This window comes from Pipistrellus hanaki (genome assembly GCF_964339955.1).
Source record: "Pipistrellus hanaki genome assembly, chromosome: 2".
Taxonomy (NCBI): domain Eukaryota; kingdom Metazoa; phylum Chordata; class Mammalia; order Chiroptera; family Vespertilionidae; genus Pipistrellus; species Pipistrellus hanaki.
The window spans coordinates 15,959,197-15,975,980 of NC_140504.1; the positions used below are offsets into that span (position 1 = coordinate 15,959,197).

Genomic DNA, 16,784 nt, shown 5'->3' on the forward strand with positions numbered 1-16,784 from the left:
AATAGGAAATACCCTAGTATCCCTTTTGGTAGTACACTGACAGAACATATATTCAGATTTGCTTCCATAGTTTTTGCTTTATAGTTCCATCAAAATTATTGATAACGGATATTTTGTTATATGCCTAATATAGAATTCACCAAAAATTATCAATTAAAAACAAAAACAAAAAAACGAAGCTCTCCAGGTCTATCTACACTGTCACAAAGGATAAGATATACATATATATATATATATATATATATATATATATATATGGTTAAGTAATATTCCATTGTGTAAATATAACACAGCTTTTTAAAAAATATTTTTTTATTGATTTCATAGAGATAGGGTGAGAGAGAGAGAGAAACATCAATGATGAGAGAAAATCATTAGTCGGCTGCCTCCTGCATACCCCACATGGAGGATTGAGCTTGCAATCCAGGCACATGCCCTGACAAGGAATAAAACCATGACCTCCTGAGCCACACTGGCCAGGCTACCATTGCTTTTTTATCCACTTATTTACTCATGGACACTTGGAATCCTTCCAAATGTTGGTTATAGTAAATAATGCTGCAATTGTGCTTAGTGAGATAAGCCAGTCAGAGAAAGACAAGTACCATATGATTTCAATAATGCGGAATCTAAAGAACACAATGAACTAACAAGCAAAATGGAGGCAGACTCATACGTAGAGAGCAGGCTGACAGCTGAGGGTGGGCTGGGGGAATAGGGAGGGATTGAACAAAATATAAAGCAAAGCAGAAAAAAAAACTTATGGACTTGGACAACAGTGTGATGATTGCTGAGGATGAGGAGAGTGGAGTAGGGTATAGGAGTAATGGACAGAGAATTGGCTTGGGGTGGTGAACACACAATACATTGTACAGATAATGTGTTGTAGAATTGTGCACCTGAAACCTGTATAATTTTGTTAACCAGTGTCACCCCAATAAATTCAATAAAAATAAAAAATAAAAACATCAACATAAAAAAAATAAAACAGGTGAGATTGTGGTGAAAGTTGTACAACACTATGCATTTACTACAAACCATGAATTATATACTTATAATGGGTGAATTTTATGGTTCTGTATGTTATATCTCAATACAGTCTTTTAAAAACTGTTTTTAAAAAAGCAAAAGCAATGTGTATACCCAACATAAACAATCCTATCTTTTAACTATGTAAATAAACATAAAGATAACACATGCTTTTCTGTTGTTTTGATAGAGAATACAAATATTTCAACGGCAGTCTTTTCAAGAGCTATTTGCGAAATGAGCAATTTGTTTTGTGTCTGGACTTTACAGGAAGTTCCCTTACTTGAACTTGGCTTGGGGGTTTGACTGAGTAAATTATTCCTTGACTTTTGAATTATTCATCTTGGCTGCATGATACGCAAATCACACTGCACTCACTATGTCTAGAGGCACAGCACTGAGTCAGAAGCTGCATCAAGTTGCTGGCAAAGGATTTCTGTCAAGGGATCAGGGCTTTCCAACAGAATGGTAAGTTGCAATGTACCTCATGTTGCCCAGGCATTTAAAGTACATAAATGCTGTTCGTTAGGGGTTTCTTTAAAAAGTGGCTTGTGTGCAATTAAGGTTTAAAGCAATGTTTAAATGAACTGTCTGAACTGTTGTTCATATGTGCATGTAGGGCAGCAAAAGAAACTGAAAGGGAGTCATTTATTTTTCCTTTACATTTATTTTTTTTTAACAAATTCAATGCCTTGTTTAAATGGCCAAATACAAAATTTATTTTCTCCTAAGAGGTTTATTGTACTTGCTTATGTCTTGGTAACTTATATTTCATTTTTTAAAAAGGAATAAGAATTATTTAAATAAATATAACTCCTTGAAAAAAATTTAAAGTTTTTAAATCATATGAACCAAATATCATATATTATATATAGAAAACAATGTGTTAGAGGAAATATTAAAATTTAAATTTACCAATTGTGTTTGTAAAAATGGCATTATTCAAGAATATAACTCACTAGGGCAAAAGGGAAATTGCAGAAATCATGCTATTATGTATTCCAAAATGTTTTATAATTGGTGAGTTATTTTTAAGAAATTAAAAAAAAAAAAAAACACATTTGACACCATATTTTAACATTTTAAGCCTTTGACTTCTGGTGTAGTTTCTGCAATATATAATATACCTCAAGTCATCAACATTAAATTATTATATTGATTTTCAGTATAAATATGTTCTTTATTCAAATGGATTATTAATGAAAAAGCAATTTCATAAGAATATACTCATATATTACTGTGTAAATGTGGCTTAATAAAATAGTGATTAATTAATATTTCATAAATGGTCTTAATATGTGAATATTCCTTATAGTTTAATAATTCTAACAGGTATACATATAATTTTGAATAAATAATTAAAAAGATTCTACTTTAATTGCCAATATCTAAAAACCTGCTAAAAATAATTTGTCCAAATCATTTATAACAATTTTTATTTTGCAAAAATTAAAAATCAACCACTGGTAAGTGGAAGAGAGAATATGATTTTTTCATGAGGAAGTTTCCTTTCAATTGGGAATTTTCCTTAAAGGACCAGCTTATTTCGTCAACTTGTAGAATTGTGATGGCCACACTAAGAACACACTTAACTATAAACATCATCAAACTTGAAATCTATCACCCTGAAAATTGTGGATCCTGGTGAGGTTAAGTTGGTTTGAAAATATTAGACAGACTTACATTTATAAAACCATAATTTATTAGTATTATGAATTTAGTAATAACATGTTTAAATAAAATGAATCTATCAAAACCAGATTGAAAAACATCATACTTCTATAAAAATAGATTCAAATAAATAATAAACTGTACTGATATCCAAAAATTAGGAGTCATTGGTTTACAGAAATTTTGACTTCTTTTTGCCTCTCTGCATTTTCTGAGTGTTACATAATAAAATGTTTTTGTTGTGTGTTTTTTTAAAGAATAAAGAAAAGACTCTGAGAAGCAGGTCAAAGTTGTCTAGCCATTCATTTTTCTTATTTCAGCCCTGATATTTTCTATTCCTGTTTTCTCCCTAATTTCCAATCCCAATGGACAACTCAAAAACAGAAGAATCCATGGCTTCAACTTGGCTGAGTGTTGGCTATTAGAAAATCTGCCTTCTAGTTATAGCTGTCTTTTTCTTTCTTGGCAGCCAAACTTTTGTGCTGCACGTACACTACTGACATAAGTCAGTTCAGTACGTTTAAGAACTAACTAGGCAGAAAAATAAGACTTGTATCCAGAAAAAGAGGAAACTGAAAAAAAATGAAACAAATACTTTTTTTTGTATTAAAAACTTTCTATTGTCTTAATATTCATTTGAGTATGTACACCATTTTTTTTAAGTACTCCCAAAATAACCAAGTTGCCCAAAACTGAGCTTTGAAGAGCTACATTTAAAGGTCGGGCTAGCAAGGATTAGACCACAGAGAAGTCTATAGAGAAAGGACGACAGGAGATTGCCAGTCAGAGAAGGCAAGGAAGAGGGCGTCCAGAAGTTGTGGAACTGAAAGCAGCTAGGAAGAGAGTTAGAAGTAAGAGTGAAAACTTACCATTGGTGTAAAAAATCAAGCCTATTGTTTAAAAAATACCTTTTTAAAAATTTAACCTTTTTCTTGTATTTCTAAGAATTTTTAATATTATTTAAATACAAGCTGATAAAGAAAACAAACATCTAGATAAATCAAAAGGAGAATGCACTCTATAAAAATCATCTGGCATCATCACTATTGATAAAACTATTAATACTTTGGTACATGTCCTTGACTTTCTAATGTTTATTAATTCCAGATGTGAACTCCTAAGTCTTTAATTATCCTTCATTTTTTAAAGTGATCCTAGAAAATATGTATTCAATTTTTCTTCCTTTCAATGTGTAACTAAATCACACCTACCACTATTACAATTGCCATTTTTTAATATTAGTCATATTTTTTGCAGTGTCAGCTTTCATAGTACAATAGAGCAATGGGCTTAATTAGGTGGACTTAATTACAGATTTGAGTCAAGTGTTTATATTATAATCTCTCCACTCTGCAAGCATTTTTGGGTCATCTACTACCTGGTAGTCACTGTGCTGGTCTAGCAGATCCACTATGAGTAACATAAAGTTGAGGGAAGTGTTAAAAAGTGCTCTAGGTATAAAATGAGAGCATAAAATGTGAGGATCTCATTCAGACCACTGGGTCAGAGAGGCTATGTTGGGAAACCCACACTTAAACTGATATCTGAGAGAAGTGTGGTTGTAAAATACACGTTATGGGGCAAGAACCACAGTGGGGAAGGTCAGTGAAAAGAAATGCAAGGAACTGAATGTGAGTTATCTTTTCTGTGCCTTCAAAGAACAGGAAGGAAGATGAGCAGAGAAGTGAGCTGTGCTAGGTGAGGCTGAAGTGGAGTGCAGGAACTAGTTCATGCTGTGAGGTCCCCAGGAAAGGTTTTGGAGTTTATTCCTTTAGTGGAAAGTCATTCAAGCATTTTGGTTGAGGAGAGTAATATGATCAGAATTTCGGTTGCGGTTATTAAATATCATTTACTAGCTGTCATGTTGAAGGTGGATTGAAAAGGGTACAGAGATGTGAGGAGACTATCGGAGGATATGGTACAGACCAAGATAGAGATGACAGTGGCCAGGGTGAGGCTGGTGATTCAGGTGTGAAGCAGTAGAAATGCACTTGAGAAATATCCTTACATTACAGACTATGAGACCTGGTAGTTTGTTTGTAATTGAAGGTAAGCTATAGGTGACTTCAAGGATGTTTTATGTTTTTAAAGTAAAATGGCTTGGGGAAATGGTGAGGTCATTGATGGAGTTGGTAGAGGTATAAGAGTATCAGGAAGGAAGTTAAAGAGTTTAGTACAGGCCGAAACCAGTTTTGCTCAGTGGTTAGAGCATTAGCCTGCACACTGAAAGGTCCCAGGTTTGATTCCGGTCAAAGACATGAACCTTGGCTGCGGGCACATCCCTAATAAGGGGTGTGCAAGAGGCATCGATGATTCTCTCTCATCGATGTTTCTTACTCTCTATCCCTCTCTCTTCCTTTCTGTAAAAATCAATAAAATATATATTAAAAATATTTTTTATAAAAGAGTTTAGTACAGGATTTCTGGAGGCAGAGAAGCCTGTAAGTGATGTATCAGTGGCAATACGTATAAATAAATAACACTTATAAGACAGGCCCAGGCTTTGATATACATTTGAGAGTTGATATATGGATGATCATTAAAGCTAGAAAGTGGATAGGTTCATTCATGCAGCATCTAGATAAAGAAATTCAGTACTGAGCCTTGAGGAACTTAACATTTAACACTTAGGTCAAGAAGACTCAAAAAGAGCCTGTAAAGAACAAGGCAGAAAGAAGAAAAAATAGGAAATTGTCATTTCATAGACGGTAAAGGAAGAGAGTGTTTCCAGAAGTCATGGTATAAAAAATAGCTTGAGAAGTCAAGAAATAAGACTAGTAGTGAAAAATGACCGTCAGGTTGGGTGGTGGCTCAGAGGCCAATTGGAGTAAAGGGAATGGGATGTCAGGCTAGCAAAGCAATTAGTGAAGACAGCCCTTTGTTGTACTTCAAGCTAGTGAGAGAAACCTTTGAAACCAGAGAGAGTTGTTAATGTCTGCCCTTTATTTTTTAGACAAGAGAAAGTGTTTATATGCCAATGGAAAAGATATAGCTGAGCAGGAGAAGGCTGAAGAGACCGGAAAGAGAGAGTTTGGATAACAGTTAGCAATCCTGAGAATTTGGGAATGAGTTGGATCTAGAATAAGCCCAAAGAAATAGATATTCTCTGTTGTCACTGGAAGGAAGGAAAAGACAGGTACAGAGGCCTGAACCAGAGAGTGGACATCCATGAATGGGCTGTCCCTCAGGGAACTCGAAGACAAAAACATCTGCTAATGAGGAGTAGAAAGAATAGGTAGAAGTGGTTTGAAAAATTGGGAAAGATATGAAATTGAGAACTGTAATAAATTCCTGGGCATGTGAGAAAGTAGTAGAGCAGCAGAATCGCATGCACTCCAAGATGGAGATAAGCCAACTGCTCAGTTCCTCAGCAGCGTTCAAGCTCCTGCTGCCCAAGGAAGTTCCTATCCAGCTTTGTCTGGAGTTGGACTCAGTGCCATGTTGCCCTGGAAAGACTTGAGGAGAAGATCAGAAGAACTTACAATGTTTTAAAGAGTGATTAAAATAACATCAACATATTAAATTTGTCATATTGACAAGTCCAATGAATTGTTTTCATAAATGAAACACTCTCAAAACATCAGCAATCTTTCACTGAAGAAGGCCACTTAAATTTGGCAAAATATATGAATTTTCCAGCTACTTTTGAAATGGTGAATTCTGCTCAATGTTTTTCATGTTTCCCATAAAAAGCATTTCAAGTCATTTGACCTTAACTTGCTCTACTTACCATAATTCTCATATTGAAAGAATCATTTGGTTGCAATCACTAGCACACTGAGCTCTATATGACAGAGATTTTTGGAAAATTTTATTTTCAATCTTTCTTTTTTCCTAACTAGAAATAAGTAGGATTCAATATTCAATAATGGCAAGCCAGTACATTTTTAAGAAACTAGAGTTCTTTATGTACCCTATTAAGCCAGACACAATCTGTTCTCATTACAAGAGAAGACATGGCAGGTGAGCGAGATATATGTGGGTTGAATGAATCAGGTTGCTTATTATCATGACCCCTATTTAGAAGATGCTAAGATGGAGGTATTTTGTTAGATGTAAGACCTGAGGAAGATACGTAATTTTCCAAGGCTCAGTGACTTCATGCGTAAAATGAAAATAATAACATTCCCCGCCTCTTTATTAAATGAGATAATAATTGGAAAGTGGTGAGTACAGTGCCTGGTGCACTATAAGCTTTCACTAAATAGTGGCTGCTGTTATTATTATTTCTATTATTTTCAACTTTATATGTTAGACTGTAAAGAATCATGTTTTAAAACTGGATTTTCAGTTCATGAATTTGATTAAAAATAACCTTAATACCTTAACAATATAGAAGCAAAGTAAGAGCTATTGGAAGGTCTTATAACAATCCTTATTTCCTCTTCTAGATTATGATTCAATCTAGTTTAACTCAGCAGAATCTTCCAGACAACTACAGTGCGCTGGGGACCATGGTAGGTCCAGAAACATTCCTCTTCACTCACTTCACTGCACTTTTCATTGGTCTCTTTGCAGTTTTCAAATCCTCTGTGTGTGTTTCCACCTCACAGCCCTTGCACATGCCTTTCCTAAAGTCTGGAATACTCTTTATCATACACAAGGTGGGGCAAAAGTAGGTTTATAATTGTGGGTATGTGAAACACAGAGTTTATTCTTGTATTATTATTTATTAACTAGAGGCCCAGCACACGAAATTCATGTGTGGTTACAGTCCTTAGGCCTGGTCTATGATCAGAGCCATCTTCCCAGACTGCCTGCAGCCAGCCCCGCCCCCTGCCACCACCCACCCCCATCTCCCTGTTCACTGTTAGGTAACCGGAACCTTCTGGTAGAACCAAGAGGTCAGCCATTCAATCCACTCACTAGCCCCATCCCCTCCGTGTGTTGCCCTCTGTTTTGGGGGTGACTGGTGGGGTAGGGGCCTTAGCCTGGTGCAACCTGTGTTCCCGGCCACTGACCCCCAATTCCCTATTCACCATCGGGCAATCAGAGCCTGCCAGTCAGGAAAAGGGAACAAGAGGTGGTCAGTTCGCCTCATAGTTATTGGTTGAACGGTCATTCTGGTCATTCCGTCATTAGGGTCAATTTGCACATTACCCTTTTATTATGTAGGATTATTGTATTATTTTCCATAGGAACAACTATAACCCTCCACCACCACCTTTTATGGTATGCAGTTATTTTTTTTTCCAATGTCTGATTCTTCTCAAGGTATTATAAATTGTTTGAAATTAGAAATTTGTATTCATTGTTGTTATTGAATGGCCAGCACATAGTTCAAAGGTATTAATAAATATTTTTTGAAACATTAGTGACACAGACATGCATAAGAATGTCTACTCCTTACTAATGTAAACCACTCTCCAGATGGTCAACTTTTTTGAACTACATTTTAGAGTTATTATTACGTTAAGTGCAATCATGTCCTTTGCCATCCTCTCATGTTTCATCCTTCTATTTCCTCTCTCTTCTTCAGGCATGGGACCCCTCTTGCAAACACTGGAGGGCCGCAGAGGCTGCCCTAGGGAAATACTACCTTTCCGTTTTTTACGGGATTGAGTTCATCGTGGGAGTCCTCGGGAACAGCCTGGTGGTCTTCGGCTACCTCTTCTGCCTGAAGAACTGGAACAGCAGCAACGTCTATCTCTTCAACCTCTCCATCTCCGACTTCGCCTTCCTGTGCACGCTGCCCCTGCTGATAAAGAGCTATGCCGTCGAGACGTGGACCTACGGGGACGTGCTCTGCATCAGCAACCGCTTCATGCTCCATGCCAACCTCTACACCAGCATCCTCTTCCTCACCTGCATCAGCATCGACCGCTACCTGCTCATGAAATACCCTTTCCGGGAGCACCTCCTGCAAAGGAAAGAGTTTGCCGTCTTCATCTCCCTGGCCATCTGGGTCCTGGTGACCTTAGAGCTCCTGCCCATGCTTCTCTTTATAAACCCGCCTCCAGGGGACAACAGCACCAGATGCAGGGATTACGCCAGCTCCGGGGAGGCCAAGCACAGCCTCATCTACAGCCTGTGCCTCACCTTCTCGGGGTTCCTCGTCCCCCTGTTCGTGATGTGCTTCTTCTACTTCAAGATCGCCGTCTTCCTGAAGCAGAGAGTCCGGCCGCAGGCCCCCTCCCCGCCCTATGAGAAGCCCCTGCACCTGGTCATCCTGGCCGTGGTGATTTTCTCGGTGCTGTTCACCCCCTACCACGTCCTGCGGAACCTGCGGATCGCCTCCCGGATAGAGAACTGGACGCAGCTCCCCTGCTCCGAGGTCATCATCCACTCCCTGTACATCGTGACAAGGCCCCTGGCCTTCCTCAACAGCGTCATCAACCCCCTCTTCTTCCTCGTGGGGGACCACTTCAGGGAGATGCTGACGAGCAAGCTGAGGCAGCACTGCAAGTCCCTGGCCTGCTTCAGGAGATGTGCCAGCAGACTGGTGTTTTCCTTCAGGAAAGGGTGAGGTGCCCCTGGGACAGGACGTTTTATGTGAGGAGCACCAGCGGGAAGGCCAGGGAGAGGTGGATGGACATAAACCAGAACGGGTCACAGATCCGCCCCTGACTCAAAGACGTGGTGTGCCCAGAAGCACATAAAAATGGGGAGAGGATGAGAAGCATTTATTTGCTTACTTAAAAAAAATTTTTTTGAAAGAAGTCGGACAAGCAGGAAGAGTTAGTCATATAAAATTCAAAATCCTAAGGAGATAGAATACCTCAATTTGGTGTAAGAAGAAGAGAAGCTAGATCAAGTAGCAAGCTTGAATTGAATCATTGGTGGGACTGTAAAAATAGAAATTCTTTTGGCAACATTCTCTATTGTTTGTTCTTATTCGCACTGTCCTATAACTTTATGTGAAGATTGAGTAGCGGATTTTATATACGGTTTCAAGTATTATTCCTAGAAGTTGTACTCTTTAAAAAAAAATTATATATATATATATATATATATATATATATATATATATATATATATATTATTGATATTTCACAGAGAGGAAGAGAGAGGGATAGAGAGTTAGAAACATCAATGAGCGAGAAACATTGATCAGCTGCCTCCTGCACACCCTCCACTGGGAATGTGCCCACAACCAAGGTATATACCCTTGACCTGAATTGAACCTGGGACCCTTCAGTCTGCAGGCCAACTCTATATCCACTGAGCCAAACCGGTTTCGGCTAGAAGTTGTATTCTTAAGCAAATTTAAAGTAAAGAGTAACAATAATGAGCAGCAAAGCAATAAAACTAGTTCAAGATTGCTTATATATCCCTTTATATTGATCATGAATTGCCTCAACTCTCCTTTTTGTTGTCTGGTTTATGGTGTAAATAATTATATTGAATAGAGATATTTCAACAAAGAGAAAATAATGTTTGAGCGTGATTGTTAAGGAATTTAGAGGTAAATGATTTTAGAAATACTAGAAAGAGATACCAAAGACAATTGCCCTATAATAAATCAGAGTTATAGAGCACAAAGTGCCTATCAGGAAACCCAAAGCAAGAAAAAATCACAAAAGTGAGTAGACTGTGTGATTATTGTGTCATCTGGCATTTAATTTTCACACTTTGAACGTCACTGCATGACACTATATTAAAGGTTATCAGTTTTGCTGTTCTTGATTAAATTATAAAAACCAGCAAATAAGAGGAATTGAAATGTTAATATCAGAATTTGTTGGCTTAATTTGTTGACTATTTTGGGTGAAAAATCATAGTTTTTCTCCTCCTCACCCCCACTCCCCCCAAAATACATCCTATCTAATAAAGAACAAATATGCTAATTGACTGTCACACCCTCACAAAGATGGCAGCACCCGTAGCCACAAGATGGTGGTGCCCAGTCCCCTTATCCCTGTGAAGGCAGCAGGTATGTGGCATGGCCAGGCTTGCCCCCAGGTGGTTCAGCTGTTCCATGCACCTACCTTCAGATCCTCCCAAACCCCTCAGCCCCCCAGTCACCCAGGGTTGGCCCAAGGTCCAGACAAGTCACATATAGCAGCTGCTGAGCCATTCAGGGCTGCCTGAGGCTCAGGTAACCAGGGCAGGCCGAAGCTTACACTGTGGGCAGTGGCAGTAGTAGAAGTGTGATGGGGACATCGCCTTCCCCTGATCGCCCAGTTGTCACTCACCCCTGAGGGCTCCCAGACTGTGAAAGGGGGCAGGTAGGGCTGAGGGACGCCACCAATCCAGTCCATGAATTTCCATGAACCAGGCCTCTAGTTATTTCATAAACACTGGGATAATTTACAAGGAAAATTTGACCTGAAATAAGTTGACTCACATCTTGTTTGAGCCTTTTTTTTTTTTTTTTTTTTTTTTTTTTTTGCATAGGACATGACTTAGGGCAGGGGTCCTCAAACTTTTTAAAGTGGGGGCCAGATCACGGTCCCTCAGAGAGCTGGAGGGCCGGACTATATGAACTACTAATTCCTACTGTAACACCTCGGCTGCGCTCACTGCCCAAAAAACCCGGCGGGCCGGATCAGACTCCTCTGCGGGCCGCATGAGGCCCGCGGGCCGTAGTTTGAAGACCCCTGATAGGGCCATTGGAGGAAATGTTTTAAACAAAATATCTTTCATGAAATTATAGAGTAAGGGGAATATTTATATATATAGCAACATAGATGATCTCAGGGTAGTGAGACACTATTCCATGCCACAAAACAAATTCAGGGGGGATACGGTGCTTTTTAAAGTTAAACAAGTATCGTGTAATAATTCACTTATTATATGCAACAAGATGTGTCTATGGCCACAAGTCTCTTCTTTCCTTGACGTCAGTAGCTGTAAAGGGTGAGTAACATGAAAGATAAAATAAATTTTATGCAGAGACATAAAATTCAATTTTCCTTTCTGTTCCAAGGTACTCTGGTCATATTGTATTCTGATATTAAAAAAGGACAAAATAATCCCAGTTAATTCCTTTACTTCAAGCAACTGAAATATTATAAAAGCACATTGATCCACAGGATTTTTTTTTTTTCTAACCTAGTATTAGACTTTAAGATTTTTATGCCTTGCCTTTGTTATTCAGAGTTTAAAATTTTCCATGTAATCTTATAACTGCCTGATAATAACATGCAAACAAAATCATCTGAATTTCTTCATCAGAAAAAGCCACAAAATGGGCCTTAAGAAAGCATTTGCTTATTTCTGCAACCTTTACAAAATATTTATGCCCAGCCAGGGTAGCTCAGTGGGTGAGTGTCAACCTATGAACCAGTAGGTCAAAGTTCGATTCCTGATCAGGGCATATGCCCATGTTGTGGGCTTGATCCCCAGTGGGGGATGTGGAGTAGGCAGCTAATCAATGATTATCTCTTGTCATTGATGTTTCTCTAACTCTTTCCCTCTCCCTTACTCTCTTATATTTTAAAAGATATTTAATCATAATTTGTATTTCGTGCATGGGTTTAAATTTATAAATATGAAATTAAATGTGCCCCATCCCTACCCCAAGAAGTGGCGGGATTGGACTCTTTCTAATAGTTCGGTAAAATATTTTGTAAAACCATAAACTCTTACAAATATCTTGTAACCAAAATGTTAAGTAATTTCACAGAAAATTTCTTCATTTTATTCTTGCAAAAAAACTGTCATGTGGTAAGTTAAGTCTTTGAAGACGAAACAGAATTTCACTGAAACTATAAGAGGTATTCCTTATAGTTTTTAGACTATGTGATTGTAAGAAGTACAGACAATAAATTCTTTTAAGTTTTGTGGTTTGCAAAGGAAATAATGTTGGGTTTTTGCATCTTTTCTTTTAATTGGTGCCTTAGTGTCTTCAGAATCACGTCTAAACTCTTTGGCCCAGTATTTTGCCATCTTTATACATCATCTCTTGCCATTGTTGTCACAAACTATGTCCTCCAGCCAAAGATCGCTACTTTATTTATTATGTTCAGAACTTCCTTCACAGTGTGCACTTGGGTACTCACCTTTATCCCATCATGCCTACATATAAACAATAAAGATATTTTAAGGTTTATCACATCTGCCTCTCCTTTATAAACCATTCTTTTAAGTCTTCTCCTCCCAAAATCTGAAAGAAAAATCTGTCTACCTCGAGGACTTCAGACTAATTTTAAGTACTGCTTTTATAAAACACATTATTTTTCATTTTTTATTATAGTTGTTTTTAATTTCAAGTCTATTCTAAGGCCTATGAAGTTTTAAATGGTTGTTTATTATGAATGAGCGTCCTACAGGACAACTTTAATTTAATGTGCCTTTTGAGTGTGCATGATCACACTATTTTCAGTCATCCGCACTTTCATAAGAATTGCTATAAAAAATTCTTATATAAAAAATAAAGTATATGGCCGAAGCCAGTTTGGCTCAGTAGTAGAGAGTCGGTCTGTGGACTGAAAGGTCCCGGGTTCGATTCCAGTCAGGGGCATATAACTTGGTTGCGGGCACATCCCCGGTAGGGGGTGTGCAGGAGGCAGCTGGTCAATGTTTCTCTCTCATCGACTGTTTCTAGCTCTCTATCTCTCTCCCTTCCTCTCTGTAAAAAAATCAATAAAATATATTAAAAATAAATAAAGTATATGTACACAAATATATGTGCCAACTGCCATTGCTCAGCTCCTTATAATTTCCTCTACACCTTTTGAGCAATTTAAATGAATGCATTTAAAGCGCATTTGAGCAATTTAAATGAATGTTTATATTCTTTGTGTGCTAGTTCCAAATCTAGGTCATTTCAAAGTTGGTCTTCATTGATTGCCTTTTCTCTTAAGTATGGGTCATAATTCCTGTTTGTTCATGTCTAATAAATTTGGATTATGTTCTGAAAATAATAAACAATATGTTTTGGAGACTCTGTATTTTGTTATGTTCCACTGAATAATACTAATATTTTGTTTCATGGATGATTTCAAACTCCAAATTCTGCAATATCAATAGTTCAGTTATTTTAACTTTGTGCTGCTTAGAATCTACCCAGATAACCATCACTCAGAGGTCCGCTAAAGACTTAAGCAGAGTTTATTCACAAGATACAGGGTTCCCTTTATGCAACTCTTCTTTTGTCCAGCTGCTGAGTTCACCCTTAACTTGTCTTTTGTTTTCTCTTGCTATATAGATTGCAAATTTCTTTCTGGATTTCAGCACCCCTGCTAAGATGGTAACTTTTAGCCCAGCATATTTAATCTCTCACTACTTCCTACCACCTCTCCTCTGTCAAGTGTCATATCTTCAGACAGCGCATTTCATAGTAAGCAATAGAACTCCCAGTCTCCTGGTCAAACTCCAATGGGAACACTTTGCATATTCGCCTTTTATATACTATCTAATAAAAGAGTAATAGGCAAATTAACTCTACCTCTGCTATACCCACCACCCACACCCACCAGCCAATCAGGAGTGAGTATGCAAATTAACTCAACCAAATTGGCTGCATCCACACAGAGAGAGCAGGAGGGAGGCTTGGGTTTCAACTGAGATGGAGGTAGTCAAGCTTTCCACACACCCTGGCCTGGCTTGGCCTCTGTTTAAGGCTACAAAATTTCAATTACAGAAGATAAATAAATCCCAACAGAAATGGCTGCCACCACTGAGGGAGCAGAAGGCCTTGTCTCTGCTCCAGGCTACAAAGTTTCAATTGTATAAGGTAAATAAATTCCAGATACCAGTGCCTCCACTTGGGTTGCCAGGGGCATGGCCAGCCTGCAAACCACCACAGGCCCCTCACACAGGCCACCTCATGCCCCAAAGGAACCCTCACCCTGATCTGGAACCCCCTTCAGGGCAAACCAGCTGGCCCCAACCCATGCATCAGGCCTCTATCCTATTTAATAAAAGACTAATATGCAGATTGACCATCACTCCAACACACAAGATGGCTGCCCCCTTATGGTCAAAGATCCTGCCTCCATGTGGACACAAGATGGCTACCACAAGATGGCCAGCAGGGGAGGGCAGTTTGGAGGGACTAGGACTACAAGGAAGAGCAGTTGTAGGTGATCAGGCTAGCAGGGGAGCGCAGCTGTGAGGGACCAGGCCTGCAAAGGAAGGCAGTTGGGGGAGATCAAGCTTGCAGGGAAGAGCAGTTAGGTGTGACCAGGCTAGCAGAGGAGGGAAGTTGTGGGGACCAGGCCTGCAGGGGAGGGCAGGTAGGGGTGACCAGGCCCACAGGGAGGGCACTTAGGAGTGACCAGGCCCACAGGGGAGGGCAGTTAGGGACAAACAGGCTGTCAGGGGATCTGTTAGGCATCAATCAGGCTGTCAGGGGAGTAGTTAAGGAGTGATCAGCCTGGCAGGCAGAAGCAGTTAAGGGCAATCAGGAAGGCAGGCAGGCGAGCCAGTAGTCCTGAATTGTGAGAGGGATGTCCAACTGCCCGTTTAGGCCTGATCCCATTGGACACTCCTCAAGGTGTCCCAGGTTGGAGGTGGTGCAGGCTGGGCTGAGGGACACCCTCCCTCTGTGCATGAATTTTGTCCACTGGGACTCTAATATCATAAATAGATAAAAATGTTGAAAAGAACTTAGATTTCCCAGTTATCATATCTCTGACTAGATTTATACATACAAATTAGTGGGAAAGCCCCAATTTGGTCTTGGATTCAAGCTAAATCCAGGCTTATCAGTATTGAGCCAGGTGCTTTGATCTCCATTTGTTCTGGGTTTCTGTGTGAATACTCTATATGTGAGAATCTTAGACAGAAAGAAACAAGGTTGGTCAAGATTCAGGCACTAAATCTCATATGGGCCGGTAACCACAAATGACAATAATAGCAAACACTTAAGTAGCATTTAAAATGTGTCAAGCACAGTTGCTCTGGCACAGTATTCAACTCTCACCAAGCCCACTGAAATTTACAGATTAAGAAATCAAGGCATGGGAACCTGAACAGCTTGTCCAAGCTCATACAGACAGTAAGTGGTAGAAGTTAATTCAAGAAACATTATTTAACTAGAATCTTTATAAAACATCGACACAAGCAGGCTATCTTTGTGAGCAATATTCTCCTCACACAGACACACATTATCCCAATTCCCCTTATATTGCAAGGTAAACATAAAGAAGAAAAATCCTCCCACAGTGAACTTTGGAACTCCAGCTATTTTGAAACTTGAGTGATAAAATACCCATTGGGGTATTCTGTGGTGGTGGTTCCCATTAGAGCTCATGATGCCATGATCTAAGTGGGAATACCCATCAGTGCAAACTGTCAGTCAGATCTGTGTTCAGCAATCCCACAGGATGCCCTGAGAAACAATCTGTGACAGGAGAAGGAAAAATGAGTGTATTTATGAGCATAAATGAGACAGAACCCAGTGGCCTGGTATACTTTGTACCTGGGCTGGATTTTGCCGATGCTGAGTAGATGGAACATAAGAAAGAACAAAAGTTGGAATTCTGTGATACTATCTGCACTGTGGACCTGGAGAAAATATACAATGAGAGGCCAGATTAGTATGATCTCTGAACACATAATAATCTGGCCACTCAGTGTGTGTGTGTATGTGTGTGTGTGTGTGTGTGTGTGTGTGTGTGTGTGTGTGTGTGTATTAGAGGCCCAATACATGAATTCCTGCCTGGGTGGGGGTCCAGCCAGCCTGGCCAGGGGGAGGGGACATGGGCAGTTGGCCAGCCTGCCTACTGGTCAAAAGCCTGGTAGAGGGGATAATTTGCATATTAGCCTTTTATTATATAGGATATACACCGAGTGGCCAGATTATTATGCTTTCAGAGATCATAATAATCTGGCCACTCAGTGTATGTATAAATTTTCTATATATAAAGAAAAATATACAGTATACATATTTAATACATTTAACAAGAAAGAAAGCTCATTATATCAATCATTCAAGCACTTGGTTCCTATGTCACACTTTCTCATTAAACTTTGTCTATAGCAGAGATTGTGAGACTTAAACTAGATGTGCTTTGATTCTGAATACATTCAAAATAAAAATCACATTATGTAAACAGGTAGAATTATTTGGCAACCTGCCACTTGTATATCAAACACACTTATTCAACAAATATTCATTGGATGCCCAGTATTTGCCAGAAATCGTGTCATTGATAAAGCTATGAATAACAAACAGTTTCTTCCTTTAGTTAGCT

At 38.9% G+C, this 16,784-nt stretch overlaps 1 protein-coding gene across 4 annotated transcripts in view; it reads left to right on the forward strand.

Annotated features, from left to right (window-relative positions):
* Nucleotides 1–1,353: 1,353 nt before the first annotated feature.
* SUCNR1 (succinate receptor 1) overlaps nucleotides 1,354–16,784 on the forward strand; it is a 608,141-nt gene continuing 592,710 nt past the window's right edge. Inside the window, exons 1-4 of one of the 4 annotated variants that reach the window (XR_014794115.1) lie at nucleotides 1,355–1,497; nucleotides 7,092–7,157; nucleotides 8,180–10,788; nucleotides 10,825–11,023. Coding sequence is in view for 2 of the 4 variants with exons in the window: in XM_084873881.1 (XP_084730007.1) it covers nucleotides 1,495–1,497; nucleotides 7,092–7,157; nucleotides 8,180–9,166 (1,056 nt within the window). In the remaining 2 variants the exon portion in view is untranslated. Of the gene's footprint in view, nucleotides 1,498–7,091; nucleotides 7,158–8,179; nucleotides 11,024–16,784 lie in introns of those variants that run through there. The other 3 variants (XR_014794114.1, XM_084873881.1, XM_084873882.1) reach the window with 3 other exon arrangements.